Below are 18,122 nucleotides of genomic sequence, written 5' to 3'. Positions count from 1 at the left end.
GAAAGAATTAAGCCTCAACACAGCTGAGACAATGACAGTTCAACAGGAGAATGATCGTGAGGAGGTTTAATCCTGATTGACAGACCAACCTACTGTATGGCTCCTTCCTCCCAGTCATTTAAACACAACACTTATGTAGTTGCAAATTTACTTGTTAGCAGTATTAATGTCTTCCTAATATATAGTGGATCCAATAGATGGGGAGCATTGTTGGTGAAGCAGGTAGTGGATGGTAGATTTAATACTATAGATTTAATGTGGCAGTAAGCACCTTGAAGCAACCAACAAAGTCACAAAAATACCACAAAGTGCTTGAATAGCAGTTGCAGAAGTCGCAGATTTTGAGCAATCATATTAAATATTTCCAACACACACAAGTATACATTTGGAAAAAGCTAAAGGAAGTATATGATATAGGATATGATGATGTTTCCATAACACTGCTAAACTAATTGCAAGCAATTTAAAGATAAGCAGTATATTTTTATTTCATCCATATTAAAAGGTGTTAAAATGACAAAATGTGGTTTCATTGTGGGTTATTTGGACTATTTCTTTGCCGATCTTGTCATCGTGAGTTTACCAGGCGACCAACAGAGAGACTCCTAATTGTCGTTTTTCATGATGTTATTTCATGTGTATTCATCACATTTATCTAAAATGCATGATTGGTTCTGATTCGCAGCAAACTACTCATCCCATAAACCATTGTGAATGATTCATTTCCAACGACTGTCAACCCACAGACAATATTACATGTCCTGACTTGTAGTGATTTTTCCAGCCCGTCCTACAAAGGTCGACAATGAAAGCAGCTTACTACGACCAATATTTACGATTCTTGTTTAGACAAGGTTTCTTTAGACAAGGTTTCTTTAGACAAGGTTTCTTGTGTCTAAACCTCACCAAACTGTTACTGTACAACGAAGCCTGTCACTAGCACATTACAGCCGTGAAGTTGTTTTGGGAACGGTGATATATGTAGTTTTGGGTGTTGCTGGCAATGAACCTTTACAGTAATTTTGACATGAGGATGTGTTGGATTTTCAACCCTTTGGACATTTATCCTTATCTAAAAAAAAAAAGCATGTCAAAAAGGGAAATCATGGTCGCTCTGTGCTAAATGATCAGATACCTCACTAGCCCACATGACTTTCATGGTCATGCATTAACAGCGTGCTCCACCAATCAGAGACGTCCCTGTTACACTTTAGGATTGTTGGTAGTGTAGTGCTGTTAACGCATGACCATGAAAGTCATGACATTGTGAATAAAATTTGTTTTCTTCAAACAAGGTTGGATTTTACAGGAGCATATACCGTTGTTTCACAATCTCATACCTTGTGGTAAGTCTTGGATTGTTACGCCATGTGGCTCATAATCAACATCCTCGATTCAGAATATGGGATTTTAATTTCTAGAACCTTAATGTTGAGCTCTATAAATCACAGCACCCAGCCAAGAAATAGTCCAGCACATAACCCCAAATAAAACTTGTTTTTAACAACAGTTTTTGTTTCATTTGCCAACAGTCTTTATACTAAGCTAAGCTAACCATCTACTGGCAGTGTATTTAACAGATCAGGGTGCACTGAATACAGAGGCCCTGAGGGGCAAGTGATGACATTTTTTTTATCTGTCTGATCTCAGTTGTTTTCTCTCCTGTGTTTATATCTTGAGAGTTGGTGGAAAAAAGGGTGTTTGAATAAATGATACAGGGACACAAACTTTCCTCAGATCAAGTGTATAATGACTGAAGGGATGAAGACAGGTTTCCTGCAATGCAGCTTAATGGTCAATCAGACAAACGCGAAGAAAATATTCACCTCACGTTACAGGCGCAAATTTCACTGTCTCAAGCACCTGTCCATCTGTCTCTGGTGACTGGCAGTTTCTTAATAGGTATGTTAAAATCAATAAATAGTAACTGTGACCAGCAAGTAGACATAGACTGAAATAATCTGTTTTACCAGAGCAATTTTGCTGTGATCGCACTGCAATAAATGGATCAAAAGGACGCCAAAAAACAACATCATAATGTGCTTGTAAAAAGCCTGAATTAATGCTTCGTCAGGTCTGTTGGCTACACAAGCAAATACCTTTGAAATGCTTTTTCTCTGAATGGAGTTCGGATCGATCAGGGCTATGCTGTGCTGACATATTTCTATAACTTCTATAACTCACTCACTTTCCTGCAGACCAGCTCATTTTTTGTCCTGTTCTGGTAAGAGTAGACATGCAATAGCACAGCTCTGGGTGTCTGCAAATGGCCACGATTTGTGATTATTATCCTCTCCTCCAAAGCTGTTCATGAATTTCGGACATCAGAGATGTTAATGTCATGACGTCTGTGTGAATGTCAATGCCAACAGGGTTTTGGGACACCACGCTTGAGTTCAATGTTTTCAAGTCACGCACCATTCATGCTGCCCAGAGCAAATAAACGCAGTATTGGACTTGCAGTAGTCCGGATGACTGAAACATGACAATTCTAATGAAGCTGCAACTATTACTAAAACATTAGCCATACAAACTTAACAGGGCCATGGCATCTCAAAAAAGATCAGTACCACTTCAAAGTTGAACTGATTTTGGCCACTTGGGGGTCTAAAGGTTATCCACAATACGTTGAGAATGCATCATCTAACTGAAATCACTAAATGAAGTTGCTTTGGTTGTTTTTTTGTTTGTTTTATTTTTTTTCTCTTATTTAGCATAAAGGGATTTGAACTCAGTTTCATTCTACAACCCTGGTGTTGTAAAATAACTAACAAATAAACCTTTTAACCTATCAAGATGAAGATGTTAGCAAACAACTGTTTTCTACACCTACAGCAGACACAGAGTAACATTAACACTCATTTTGAGATGTGTTTCTGACCATCTGATGGCTTTAAATCCATCATCTCCTGAGGAAAATATCCGGCTCTTTAGCCTCTAAATCTCACCTACAGTATGTTTACTAGCTAGTCACTAACTTTCTTTGTCTGCTGTTTGGTGTTCAGGTAGAGTACAGCTGGTATTTCTTTCTTTCTTTCCTTCTTTCTTGCTGGAAATAACTGTATAAAGAGATTAAGGGAAGATATTAAACTAAAGAAATTAGCAAAAATATGCCACATTTTTTCATAGTGCTAAGGCTAGATTACCAACTGGGCAAAGTGCCCCGAGGCATCAAACCCTGAGGATGCCTCAATGCACACTGTTGGCCATTACCAATACCTTCACTACACAATTACTTTGTGGTAATTTGATTAATCACAATGTTTTGCCAGAACCACACTGTGGGTTAGTCCTGCCCTGTAGAACTGAGAGAAACTGCAGAATAGGATGACAAATGTCTATGGGTTTGTCACTTTTGCCTCCTTTCCCTCCTTACCCATTACACAGTTGTTTCAGGTTTAAGTACATAAAGAAAGCTTAAGCAACAGCAGCTATGGCTCTGAAAGGTGCTGTCTTGTTTCACAGAGGGCAAGTTGTCACACTGTTGGGGAGAAATTCTAACCTGATCAGCTGTGTGTACATGGGGTGTTATAAAGTAAGACCCAAAACATCCCAGCATATTTGAGCGTTGAGCATTAACCCTTAGCATGAGGAACTCACATGGACAGGAGACTGTCTGAATCAAAGATGCAGGGACCAAACTTTCCTCAGATCATGTGTATAATGACTGAAAGGATAAATTCATGTTTTTCCCACAATGCAGCTGTCGCTGTGCAACAGTCGAATGCTCCCCCTGCTGGAGCACCCTGCTAACTACTACTAACTACTACTGTTGGTGTTGTAATGGCATTTTGAACATAAAACATAAGAAAACACAAAAGAACTGTACTCTAACTGCAGCAACTGACAGTAACCATTATAAGCATAAGCATTTAATATTAGTGACTTGATCTGACTCTGATAATACACAATATTCCACCGTGACACTGTCGACAGATTTGCACCAATTATAACACTTTTCTCACCAAAAGAAATACATGACAGTGATGTTGTATAACCTGCTAACACACAATAGATGTATCTTGTGTTTAGTGAGCATGGAGAAATTAAAACTCCCCTGGAAGAAAACATGAATGCTTTTAGTCCTACTTAGAACATGGGGTAGAGGTGCACTTCAGCCTCTTGTGGTCAATATGAGTATTACAAAAACAAACACAAAATGAGCCTCACATGAACGGAAGGAAAAAAGTATTGCTCTGGAACACAACGGTGTTGCAAGGTAACGCAAAACACATTGTGAGGGAAAGCAAAAGTAGTATTGAAAAATCTCACTTTTCCTAAAAGGGGGATCCATAAGTTTCTGACATGAAAAAAAAAAATGTTTTACCTCTGAAATTCTTTTTTTTCACGTTTTCACATATGGAAAAATAAAGAAGCAACTTAAAAAGATTATCCTGACAAAATTGTTTTTTGTCATCAGTTCTCAAGTCATAATTTCAGGAGATAAAACAACTCACAGACTTTGAAAATGGGTCACCAGAAAAAAAAAAAATCCTTCACTTGTCCCTCAGGGCTTCTGTAATTGAACTAGTGATATAATCAATATTTTTTAGAATAAGTGAATAAGTTTTACATTGGACAGCTATTTAATAGTTATCTATCAAATGTGAAAGGTGTATCTGGTGTGAAGAACCTACAGAGAATTATCAGTGCTCAATCTGTTCTCCCTTTGGCTTTACAAAGCTTTATAGTGAGTTTTAGTTCATTGTTCAGCTGTCCGACGCACAACTTTATCTTTTTGCTTTACACCTACCGCTCTCATAGTGTCAGTTGTAGCAGGACAAGGAGCACTGAAGCTGTTTGATTTGGCTTGACTCTCTATTGGTTATTTAATGGTCATGTGTTGTAAGCTTTCATTAGCCAGCAGAGAGCAGCATCGACAGTCTCTCACCGATACAGTTGCCATGGGAGTCCTGTGTGAAGCCGCTGATACATTTTTGCTTGGGATTACATAGGAAAGAGCCCGCTGTGTTCTCACACACAAAGCCCATTTCACAGTTATGGGTTTGCAGGACACATTCATCAATGTCTGGAAAAAAGAACAGAGAAACATAGATTAAATGAGGCATCTTGACAAAATAATCCACACTTTATATTGTAAAGAGTTTAAATGTGCGGTAAACTCTCTGAGCTTCAGGCTGAGCTTTCAGCACGTTAACATCACAGTAGGTGGCACTGTGACTCAAGCACAGAAAAAAAAAAAACATGCAGCGTCCCAGAAATTCAAACTTTCACTGTGTCAGTGTTTAACTTGAAGAAGAATTCTCCTCCCATAAAAATATAATTTGGTCCGACTCTCAGTTAACAGAAGTTGGACAAAAGTTCTTAAATGAATTGAATCTCAGGAGCCATGGACAAGAGTGTAAATGAAAGATTTGTTTTTTTTGTGCTGCAAGCCTGTTTCTCAGGAGTTCACATTATATGGGTCCTGTGGCACATGAGCAGAAGGTCTTAATTTGGGTTTTCCTCGACCAATAATCATCAGAGGGAGACATGAACGACGTCAAAGCAGAGATATCTCCTTTCTTTCATGCAGCTAATTAGTGTTTCCCCTGTTGGATTGGTCGACTAAATATTACCTTCATTATCTAGCTATATTGTTTAGTTCTCCCTGGTGCCAAGTGCTCATGATATAAGTCACAGAGCTTAAAAGTGCTGTAGCGGTGGTGGGATGCTGCCTCTCTGACTGATTATCTTGCCACGCTATGCATCTGTTCAAACAAAAATATCAACACTGGGGCCAAAAAATACATTAGCATGAATCTTAATGAAGTCATGACCACTGGGGATCAAGAATGTGTTATTTTTAATATACAAATCTTAATTACAAATCTTGGTGTCATAATGTATAAAAGCCAGTGCTGGCATATAATGGTATAGTTTATTTAAGTACTTACCTTACAATTTTGAGGTACTTTATTTCAGTATTTCCATTTTCTGCTACTTCTGCTACTCCTCCACATGTTTTTCCTTTCTAGAGATTTTGTTACTTGTCACTTTGAAGATTTTGATGATTCAGTTCTGAATTATAATAACTGTGACATGTAACCAATCAGTTAGTGTTGTGGGTGGGACACTGAGTGGTGACTCCAGACAAAGTTAAGTCAAACTAGGTTTAGAATGAGTAAATTCCAGATTTAAAATTAAGCACAGCTCTGTTGCACAGTTCAAAATAAATATGTGTAAAACCAAGTTTAGTGATGTAAAACAAAATGAAACAAAGATCAATCAACATTAAGATGCTACCCAACTTAAAATAAATGTACATGCTAGACAGGGGTGTGTGTCTTTGCCTCCTTTTTTCTAAAATCAACAATCAAGTTTTTGGTTTTGCTGATGTTGAGCAGTAGATTGTTTTCTGTGCACCACTCGGCAAGATTGTTGATTTCCTCCCCCTATGAACTCTCATCTTTATTTACAATGCGCCCAATGATGGTGCTGTCGTCCACATACTTCACAAAAGAGTTCTCTTTATGTCTGGAAGGGCAGTCATGGGTGTACAAAAATAAAATTAAAGCTTTTAAATAACAAAATGACAGGGGACTTTTATTGTCAAGAATTTATAACAAATTAAATGTGTGTTTGCCGAATAAGTGGACCAAATTAACAGTGCTTTGTTAGCGCGGATTCTTTAATCATAGGCTACTGTAGGGAGGAAGAATATTTACAGCCACTAGACTGACCGTTATCCACAGCCATGGCTAGGCCCGTTGCTACATAAAATTAACTTTTACTTACTTACAACTTTTTAACATCTAGAGTAAGACAAGCGTGTCATTACTTCAAAACACACAAGCATGTAGCCTTGTTGTACTGTAATAGAGACACAAATCCCTGCCTTACTGGGCTGATATGCCGAGTCAATATGAGTCAAGCCAAGCTAGCACATGTGTATGGAGTATGCGTATTAGCTCCATAACATTTTCCTTGCTGAACCGCTATCTCAACAGAAATTCAGCAGCATCTTCAAACTCAGTTGGGTTGAGTCTGTCCAATTTTTTGAGGAATTTATTTTGTTCGATCCACTCTAAAAGACAGCCATTTTTAAAAGGTTAAACCTCCTCTAGTGTAAATTTAAAGTAAATAAAATGAATACTGTTTAGTTGAAAGTTTTGGTGCAACATAATTTAATATAATCTAGGTTTAGTGTAAAAAGTAAACTGAGGTTTAAAGAAAGGTTTAAATTAAAGAAACATTATTATGACATTGGCGATTTGACGCCCCCCACAGTTTCTTGGTGCAAAACCAGTGTTGTAAATACAATCTCAGGTCTGTCACAATTTGTCAGACGTAATGTAGGTGTTAACTACAAACAAAAATCATTACGCCATAAAATATGCTATGTGTTGAAAACTGTAAACATGTGTATGTATGTTAAGCTATGATGCTAGGCTCTCACTGATGTTACATAGTGCAGAAACAAGTTATAGGGGTGCAGAGTGGCTGTGACAGACACCATTTACCCTATTTCAAGACACTTTACCATCAAAATGATTTTAAAGCTGTTATTTTAAGGTAAACATGTTATATAATGTTGCTTTAAATTTTTCTTAATTTTAAGAAAGTTTTAAGGTTTGGTTCAACTTAAATTAACGTGATGAAACAGAAACAGTGATTTAATTGAGTTAGTATTGCACTTTCAAGTGAATTTATTTTATCAGCAATCGGACACACAAAAAAACACAGATACTGATAATTGTGAAAATGCTGAATGTCCGCCCTGATATGCAGCCAGGCCACTAACCAGTCTATGGTAGGAATCTCAGAATGAAAATTATTGTAAATAATCCATATACCTCTCTGACTGGTTTCAACACATTACTCTGATTATTTATGTAGATTTTTCTGTCAGTGATGTTGATTGTATTCATCTAAACAGCTAGTGAAGGTGACTCTGAGCTGACTAAATATATCCTGTTCCTGTTAAAGAGCCTCTTTGTAAACAACTGACTGCCATCGATAATGCTAGGACACTCCAATAACCTTCACACTATGATGTACTACCCTGCAGTCCTATGTGGGTGCTCTATAGGGGCCCTTTAAGGAGAAATTATTCTTGTTTTCGGTGGTACAATTAGAAGCGCAATAGAGGGTGTGTGATGCCAAACTTCACGACCAGAATAGCCTAATAGTGTGTGCATGCATGAGCATATATTACGCAGAGCCTCAGTTTGAGCCAGGGGTGTTGGACACACTCTAACACAAACATGATCCTCAGCCAAGTAGAAATACACTTAAAGTAATGTTTAGAACCTCACAACATTAGAGCTGCACCTAACTTTGAATGAGTTCTTTGGCCTTAGCTGGATGTATTGCAGCCAAGTATCCCTTGCTACTGTATCATGTCCATAATGGACTCACCTGCAATGCATGATTTAAGTGCCAATGATTCAGCGCCAATGAAGCAAGTGTGGTGAGGTGAAAAGTAAGTGTGTGGAGGCCAGGCTGGCAGACCAGAGTTTGCATCTCATGACTTTTTTTAATTTACTGTAATCTAAACAAGACATCATCAGCATTTCCAGTGACTGCTTTAGGGGATCTGGAAATGACTGCTGAGTAAATTGCCTTAATGAAATACTTCAGGAACAATGAACTCACCCTTGCAAACACTGTTCCTCAGGTGGTAGCCTGCAGGACAAGTGGCATGCTGCTCACATACAAATGAGCCCACTGTGTTCACACAGTGCTCTCTGGGCCGACAGCTGTGGGTGTTGGTGGTACACTCGTCCACATCTGTGGGAGAAGAACAAGGGAGACTGTGTGTGAAATGACAGTGGGAGAGGCAGCCTCTCAGAGGTCGATGATGAACAGGACCTCTATGTAATTGTTCTCTGATTGTCAGCACGATGAAGCTCAGTGAGTCAGCAGTAGATGGACGTCAGCAAAAAAATACCAAAGAAATGAACAAATTAAGTCATTTTTACATTGAAGAGTTTGAGGCATGTCAAATGTTTTGCATTTGCATGCATGAAAATATCTAGCTGGGAAGCTGTGATGATAGTCTCAGAATTAAAGTCTTGCTTTAAAATTTGGCTGAAAGCAACATTTATGCAGTGAAAATTATGTGAAAGTGGTTTTCGAATTCATTCATTGTTGACATTTTTTCTCTTAATATAAGAAAGAAAACAAGCGTCTTTGGATGTAATCATAAATGCTCTTTAGCCTCAAAGCTGAGTTGGCTGACCAGAGGGTGGCACAGGACATTGGTAACACTCACTTACAAACTAAGGACAGACTGTGTTTTGTTTTTAGGGGTTTTGAAGAATAAAGCTGCACTAACCAATAATTTTACATCAACAGTGGATCAAATTACTATGTACTGTATAATGTGAAAGAGGTCATTGGTAGTATTGAACCTATAGAAAAATGATTTTGTTTTTGATTGTTCTTCGTCCCACTGATACTGGACAAATTATCCTGACAGAATGTGTCCTGGAGAGCTGTTTGGCAGGCCATTATACCAACTTTGGTCAGTGACTGCTTTGTAAATACAGGTAATACAAGTAAAATTTAAAATATCAGGTCTTGGCAGAAGCTATATGATATTTTGCTTGCTATACATGTTTGTATGAAATAAAATACCCAGTTGCAAACCCTTGAATCTTTATCAGTCAGACAGCACAGCAGCCAGTAAACAGGCACTGTTGATTTATGACACTCATGGGCTCATGCCGAGACAGTGGATCGTTGCTCTGTTATGGCTCATCTTTATCAAACTGCTGCATTCCCTTATCATGCATCGCAGTACATGGCTGATTAGCTGGATGCGCTGATAGCATTGGACTAGGATTATTGTGTATGTCTGTGTTTTTGTGTGCAGGAGTGTGACAGTCATCCAGATGTGAAGATCACCCCAAAATATGTCGCATTCCACAGGGAACCTGACAAAGGGGCTTTTACAAATCTGCATGACGGAGCCTGGGCTGAAAAACAAAAGGCAGAAACGGGAACATGTTGTCCTGTGTTGCCTACGTATCTGTCCCTTGCTGAAATGCCTTTCTCGACTTTCAAAGCTTTTGCTACAGGGAATTTGAATGAACTGCATGCCTTCCAACAACTTCCAACAGAGAGCAGGGGGAGGAGAAACACTGATCTGACTTTTTACCTGGTGTGTGAGGAACGTCCTGCAGCGCATTTCCTGTAAGGTTTTTTACCTCTGAAAACTAAACAAGCGTCGCCTCTCACAGAACACAACATGGTTTATTGTATTATATGAAGCCTCTGTGGATCTGCAGCAAACACATTCTTCTTACTCACTAAAATGAACAATTTCTACTTTTGACATTGTGTAACACTCTGGAGAGTCTGCAGGATTCATGCTCAACACGCAGTGGTGACATATGCTTGTTTCAGGGCCCTCCTTTGCAAATGTCCCGGTTTCTTCCCCAAACGAGAGACATCTGTTGTCTTCGTTGTAAGGAGGATATTTCCAGGGGCAAACCACACCAAGGGCTGAGTCTGCCCGGTCCTTTGGGCCCTGCTCCCTGTCAAGCCTAGCAATGGACGGGACTGTTTCCAAATTTTGTGTATTGCTAATGGTGGGGAAAGTCGCCTTCTCCCTCCACTCTGGTGGACAGCGTTATTTCCAGTGCGTCATTCGAAAAGGGAAAAAATAAAAATAGAAGGAAAAAGTGCCTATTGCCTCAAGGTCCCTACATTCCATGAATGGCCCCCAGGAGTAGGCACATTTCACAGTTGTGAGGAGTGAAATGATCCAATACATGGTGGAAACAAAGATTCTATTTTTTGAAAAATACAAATGTGGACTCACATAACAGAGAGAAGAGATAGCAGTTTTAGAAGAATTCCATCAAGAGACCAGAGGCATCATTTATAAAACTCTGCAGAGAATCCACAAATCTTTGTGTAAGTACACAAGAGGAAATGTACGCACGCCAAAAGTTATTCTGATTTATAAAACCTGGCGCCCAACAGTGCACAATTTCCTTTTATAAATCCCATATCAACTAGGAGATGTGCACACATTTGTCAGCCCCTTATCCCGCCCACTCCACACCTACATTCTACCATAAATGGTCAATGCAAAGTGCCTGGTGAATGTTAATGCATGCAAATGAGCCACTGATCAATACAATAACCATGGTCACAACTGCAGACGAAGACATTTTTTTCTGACACAGAAAAAAAACAAGGTGTTTGTGGGTGAAGTGGAGGCTATAAAACACATGAAATTAATTATTTAATTCAAGTTGTCCTTCAGCAGTGGGAGGACTGTAAAAGACCGTGCATCCATCATGCAGCATGAGGCACGCAATGCAAGTGGCACCGCAGTATTTATATGTTTACAGCATTTGAAAATTGAAGTTTGATAAGAGAACACTATTTGTTTATTAACTTCTGCTATGGTGAACTGGGCCTGCATTATGATTAGGGCTCATAATGAGGATATGGAGGGTAACGTTGATAATAAATACAATCCATATGGGCAGGAGGTTGAGCTGTACCAGGTGTGTGGCAGCCACCACTCTGTTTCAGTGTGAAAATTAAAATCATATTTGGTTATATATATATGTACAGTATTCATTCTTTAATCCTGTTTGATGTAATCTTGGATTTCTTCAACAATTAGCAACAGTTAGCCACCAATCAATCCAGTCCTGCGCTCTGGGGGTGGTGAATGTGATGTGAGACAGTGCAGGTTAAGTACTGATTTAAGATTTAAGTCGGCTTTTATCTTTTACAATTGGAAGTGTAGCGCAAGTATAAACAAACTGCTGGTTTGAATGTTTATGATAACATTATCATTAATAACATTTGATTTTAAGTGAAATCAAGTGTGAGATGCATCATTATGTGTAGAATAATGTCTTTTACATTTAATGTGGAGCATCTGGCTTCTATTCACCACCTCACCATCACTGTCGCCAATTCTCCTTGCCTTTAAAATGTACGACCGCATGGGTCAACATTTCCGTAAATTTACACACATTTCCACGTCAAGTATTTTTTATGCTTAGAAAGTGGTGTACATACATTTCAAGGCCTTTTTTGGGCCCCAGAGGAGGCTGTGCACCGGGAGGTGTCTGAGATGCAGTACCATTAGGCACAGAAGCAAACACACACCCTCTTGTTCTTTCACACTGGAACCTGCAATGAGGTTTTTTTAAAAGTTCAAGCTGAGGTGGATGAAGTCAGCCTTGGCTTAATTGCATATTTGGTTTGAGACAGGAGGGTTGGCTAGTTGAACGTCTTCAAGAAACAAAAACACGTCCAGTTGCCTACGATATAGCACAAAGAAGTTCATATTGTAAGTTGTTCAATATTCTGGGCCCAAAATACAGTCTACTGCAGATATGTTTACTCAGTACAAGCCAGGCAGGTCTCTTAGACCTTCAGGGACTGGTCAGCATGTGGTACCCACAGTTAAAACCAAACATGGTGTAATGACTTGTAGCCATAATGCAGCCCACCACTGGAATCAGTTTCCCCTGGAGCTAAGGTTTGCGCCAACTGTAGCCCCTTTTTTTTTTTTTTTTATCAGTTTCATTGTCTCCAATTTGCCTTTTATTTAATTTTACTTTTATTAACACTAGAACAGCCATGATGGTCTTTTTAACCTTTTTCAAACTTATATGTGCTGTAACTTTGTTGAATTAAAAATGACCATGCTGCTGGTGCCTGACTGTTCCTAAAAGTTTCATTTAAAAATCTTTTTTATATGAATTGCACAAAAGGCAAAGAAAATGTTATTATTTTTACCTATTTTGGCCACAGGCGGTCATATTGACTACACAGATTTTGCCGCAGTGTAACTGATACTTTTTTGCACACTGGGAGATGCATTTGGTTGCTAGGCAACTATCATTGTCTATCGTCAGAAAACAACCACTTTCATTGGAGATGGATCAGCCAGAACAGTTCATGGCTGATGCAGGTCAGATGTTGCCCTGCGCTGCATCTTTGAGGAGAGCACATTAGGGGAGACAGGGAGTGCCTGTCTCTCGTATGTACATGAGTGTCTGTGTGTGTGTGTTTGTGAGGGGGATATTATTATATGCACCTGTATTGACTTCTTAAAAGATATCCTAACACATTAAATACATTACTCTCTCTATATAGTTATTTATCATGAGATAAATATTCATATAGGAATATATATTCCTTTTTTGAGGAATGCCAAACAAACAGTTTGGTCCTCAGAGTTAATTTTCATAAATAGGTGACGGCGGCAACCACATCTGTTAAAGCTATAAACCACTATGATGTATGGTATGAATGTGGATTGTCAGTGGGCTGTGTGTGTGTGCGTGTGTGTGTGTGTGTCTGTTCTTGTGTGTGTGCCTGGGAAACTTAGAATATGAATTCACAGCCTGACGGTAAGCAGAAATAATGCTGGAGCACTGATTAACTGTCTGCCCCACACATTTACTATTCAGGTTGTGTATAGAGCCACCCTGTGCTGGATCCTTTCTTACTCACACACAAATTACAATGGGAACAACTGTTTGTTTAAATCTTACATTCACATTTATGTGCAGTTAAAAACCCCAGAGAGAGAGGAGCAGCTTTATTAAGCCTGTAAACCTGTGAATCAGACAGTCATGATATTGGATTAATCACATCTGGATTTCGGATAGAAGTGCTTAGGTTTGCAAAACAAATGTCAGATTACTCTATGCAATCATCGTAGGTGTTAAAGCTTTACTTTGGTTTCACGGTCAGGTTGACATATCCACAACAACCTGTCCTCAAGTGTATTTCAAAGTCTGCTGACATCTCCATCAAATCCCCGACCCTCATCTTGTCGTGCTGTTCACCTTGGTTCATTCCATACCAAACAGACAGTTGCCCACCCACAGCTTCACATGTGGGAACAGTTTTGGAGCGAAATCCCCTCACTCAATGGAGTGATAGGAGGCAAAACACTAACTCTTATGTAGTGCTCATGCATTTAGAAGTATTATCCCATCTGCTGACTGACAGATAAAATGAATTTAGCGAGGACTGCACTTGTAGTGCGTCTATGCTTCACTTTCTACCCTTCCTACATCTTATACACTCAAGAGTACACGTGGTATAAGATGGTATTTGTACAAAACAACACAACGAGCTGGTGCATATTGAATTCCATTTTCATATTGAATTGAATTAACTACACTAACTTTCAGAGTTGCCTCTTTGGATCAATGATATCTTAAATAGCAGTAATATGTTCTATCAATCAATAATTTATATCAATGAAAGCAGTCTAAAGAGACCAGAAACAACTCAGTATTATGCAATTAAATTCGACAGCAAAAAGTGAACAGACCTTTATGAAGGAAGGACGGTTTATTAGACTTCATTGGTTTTAGTTAAATGTACTTAATAAAGTGCCATCTGAGTATATTATCACCATATACATAAAAAAATACTACAGTAAACACTGTGTAAGCAAGTTTCAGGCAGGTGTTGTTTCATTCCCAACTTTTCCACAGCAAAACATTAGAATTCAGATTCATACTGAAACTATCTTCATGATATTTCTCAAAGAAATTCTGATGGATGAGATCAAACCAAACTACATCTGTATATGGTGTACCATTGCCACCCACTGGCCATTTGTGGTATTTCTGGTTGGATATTCAAAATCCTCTGAGGAGCACGTTAGTAACTATTATTACTATTAATATAGTTATTTCATAGTTATTTCATAAGTTTTTAACATGCTGATACAACCCTTAAGTTATTTACCTTTCAATTATTGAGTTACATTTGCATTAATTAGGAGCCATGTTTTGGCCACTTGAAGAATGTAGGTCCAAGACGTGCTCTCGCTAAGCTTGGTTTTAGTCTCCACATACATAGACACAAATATCTGTCTCTTTTGCTCCACTATGGTCACCCAGCCAATCCCCATCAGAAAAACTACCATATAGGTCAACTGTGAAGGCAGCCTATTACATACCACATTGAAATTTCTTGTTAGGCAGTGACCTCTAGTGGCCATAGTGATTATTACAGCAGCAAAGGAGGAAGTTAGGTGAAGTACTATAAAGAGCGATAGTCTACATAAGCAAGACGTCTCAGTGGATGGTCAGGTTAAACAAGCACAGGACTTTCATCCAGGAGACCGCTGTTCATGTCCAGTGTGAAGCTAAAAGTAAATATTGGGAAATTTTAACCTACTAATGTAGAAAAGTGACATCACGCTCATAATTTAACTTAAATTTTACCAGTGTAAAATCAAGGTCCTGTAAGCTTGTTGCTGGTACGCAGCAACCATCATTTTGTTTTGTAAATGGTACTTTATGTCATTTTGGTAGTCACTGGCAATCGACCTATTCAGTTTTTTCGAGATGAGAATGTGTTGGTCCACCAACTAGTTACTAACTGTGCCTGACTGTCTGCTATTAAGAGCTTTTTCTCTCTTCTATAAGAGCCTCTGCTGCTCCAGTGTTGGGGGTTGCGGGTGTTGCTCTGCTGTTCATGCATCAGGGGACCTGGCTGACGCCTCTGCTGTTCCTGCGTAGGGGAACCCAGCTGGTGCCTCTGTTGATCCTGCATCTGGTCCAGAGCCTCTTTCATACATTCTCTCTCCACTTCCCAGAATTTCCATACATATCACGATAATATTGAATCCGTCTGGCCACGATAATCGTCTAGTGAAAATCTGATATTGTGAAAGCCCTAAAACAGTGTATGCAGGATCAGAATAAACTACAGTCTGTCCTACTGCCAGCAATACTATTGAACTCAATGTGTATTAATCTGCAGCAGAAAATAGTCCTCAATAAATACACTGTTTTTTCATGTTTTAGTTAAATTTGTGAAAAACCTACAGTTCCCAGCTGTTTAAGGACAATATGTTGTCCTTTTTTTTTTAAATGAAGCAATATACAGTATTTGTGACCCATGATTTATGTCTTTAGTGGGAACAAACCAGCTTGAGAGCTTCACACATAGTAGGGAAGGCGGAAACTATCAAAAGTTTATGTGGTCTGAGAACAGTACTTGAATATATCTGTATAGGAAATATGTTTTTGGTTTATAATAAGAAGATATGATACAATCAATTGTGTTACGTTGCATTTCTTCACACATTTGCAAGTCCCAGGCAGCACACAATTTATTATTGTCATTTAACCTGCAACAAACTGCAGTTGTGAGTTCTGACCTTCCCCTGTTATAGGTGTCACTGCTGTGTAAAGCTATCACACAGAGCTTTATGAAAGAAGGTAGCTAAGGAAGCAGATACTATGTGTAGTATTTGTTTTTGCAGCTATAGCTGCCACTGAGTAATTGGCTATGGTTGACTAATGCTCAAGGCAACAGCCTTCACCACCAGGAAATGGGAGCCCAATCAGTCGATGTATTGTTTAGTATCACAAGACCTGCATTTTCCTCCTTCATGAGTGACTGCATTCAATTAAAAAGTGTCCCGGTCTCTGGACAAACTGCTCCAATGCACTTTTGTTCTGTTGTCAAGGCTGTATGTGTTTGTTGTTGTTCATTTATATGGCAGTGAGTGCTATTGTTGATTGTGTTGGGTTGTTTGTAACCTTGTGCAAATCCTGCTTGAGGGAGACAGCTTAAGGGATACATACAAGCATTGTGAATCGCTCCAATTACTGCCAACAGTACCACATCAAGAAGGAGTGGCAGCTTTTACCTTCACACATGTGTCCATCTGTCATCAGTGAGAACCCTGGGAAGCAGGAACAGCGGGCGCTGCCTGCCACTGTTGTACACTGCTGACTGCAAGGACCATTTTCTGCAAGAGACAAAAATATGAGCAGTATGATCACAATCATCTCAGGACTCCACACAGCTACACCTCCAGAACAGTCAATTACTCATAATATCTTAAATTCCTCATCCTTGTGTTGATTCTCTGCTGTCCTGCTATTTCATTGCCCAGTTGTCATGCTCCCCGAGGATCCTGTGGACCCCACCTTCATACCCTCACACTGATCATCCCTCCCGGAAGGCAGGAGCCTCTCATGAGCCATCACTTTTAACACAACAGAATCAATTCTCTCTATTTAACAGCTCAATAGCCCTGTCACAAAAGAAGGCATGGACCAGGAACTGTTTCCCCACAACCACCAACACATTCACTACTTAAGCTCTGTGGTGGTGAAGTGTTGGAAGGCCGCTCGATACATTGATCATGAGACTCTTATAACCAACAATCAGAGACACTTTGAAGGAGCAGGGCTTTTGTTAGAGCCTGGGGTATAGACTCGAGCAGCTTGAGGGTTTGCACTGCTGATCTCCTCCAACTTGATCAGGATTCAGCTCATGAGGCTGCAGCAACATAAACACAGCAGATCAATTATGACTGAACAGTTCATCACAGGCATGCAGATAGTCAACTGTCCCAGTTTTCACTACTAAGGGAGTTATTCGCCTCAGCTCAGTCAGATGGCACTTGAACACCAAATGTTAGCCCCTCTCAGCTCAACCTTTCAGCTTTGTTTAAGCAGGGGTGATGTGTTCAACAGATGTATCCGGCCTACTGGGCTCTCGGCTGGAGACACCAGCCACTGCTTGTAGACTTCACCATAAAACTTGTCACCCATTACACATAAAGCTGTACCAAACAACCTTAGTAAAGAGAGGAATCCACAAAGATGAGTCTCACAGCAGGAAGTGCAAATTGGAGCGCAAACTCTACAAATCATGTTTCATATTCCTACAATAATGTATAAAGGAAAACCCAGATCCCTGCTCCCAGCTACCTTTGGACCAGGGGTGCCCAAAATTTGTTCCTTAGAGGCATGGGCTTAGAAGGGGCTTAAAATGTGGGTGGGGAAATTTTATCGAAGATTTCAATGTTCTCTCCTAAAATTTTTGTTTATTTGTATAAAGTGTATTTGTCATATTATATATTCTGGTGCATTTTAACAGGTAGTTCAATCTGGCTAAAGTAGCATGAGAAAAATTATTGGTGGGCCTAAATTTTACAATTTCATCGAGAGAAAGTGCACCAGATCATATATTTGAATATATTAAAAAGCTAAAATAGTAGTAGTATGTAAATTGACTCAATGATCAATGATCGCTCGAATAATAAATAAAAAATGGTGGCAAATTAAAGTGCAAGGTACTAAAAAGTGAAGTTATGACTGCAATATATCAACTAATATGTTGCAATGATGCTTTTTATACATTTGCAT

At 39.2% G+C, this 18,122-nt stretch overlaps 1 protein-coding gene across 1 annotated transcript in view; it reads right to left on the bottom strand.

Moving 5' to 3' along the window:
* fbln2 (fibulin 2) overlaps positions 1 to 16,952 on the bottom strand; it is a 31,308-nt gene extending 14,356 nt beyond the window's left edge. The window contains exons 1-4 of the mRNA XM_073468066.1: positions 16,904 to 16,952; positions 16,613 to 16,714; positions 8,599 to 8,733; positions 4,892 to 5,029 (exon numbers count right to left, since the gene is read on the bottom strand). Of these exons, the coding sequence (XP_073324167.1) occupies positions 4,892 to 5,029; positions 8,599 to 8,733; positions 16,613 to 16,714; positions 16,904 to 16,952 (424 nt within the window). The remainder of the gene's footprint in view (positions 1 to 4,891; positions 5,030 to 8,598; positions 8,734 to 16,612; positions 16,715 to 16,903) is intronic.
* Positions 16,953 to 18,122: the final 1,170 nt, after the last annotated feature.

Source organism: Pagrus major, chromosome 6 (genome assembly GCF_040436345.1).
Source record: "Pagrus major chromosome 6, Pma_NU_1.0".
Classification (NCBI taxonomy): Eukaryota; Metazoa; Chordata; class Actinopteri; order Spariformes; family Sparidae; genus Pagrus; species Pagrus major.
Note: the sequence above shows the minus strand (reverse complement) of the source record. Positions and strands in the feature narration are given on the sequence as shown.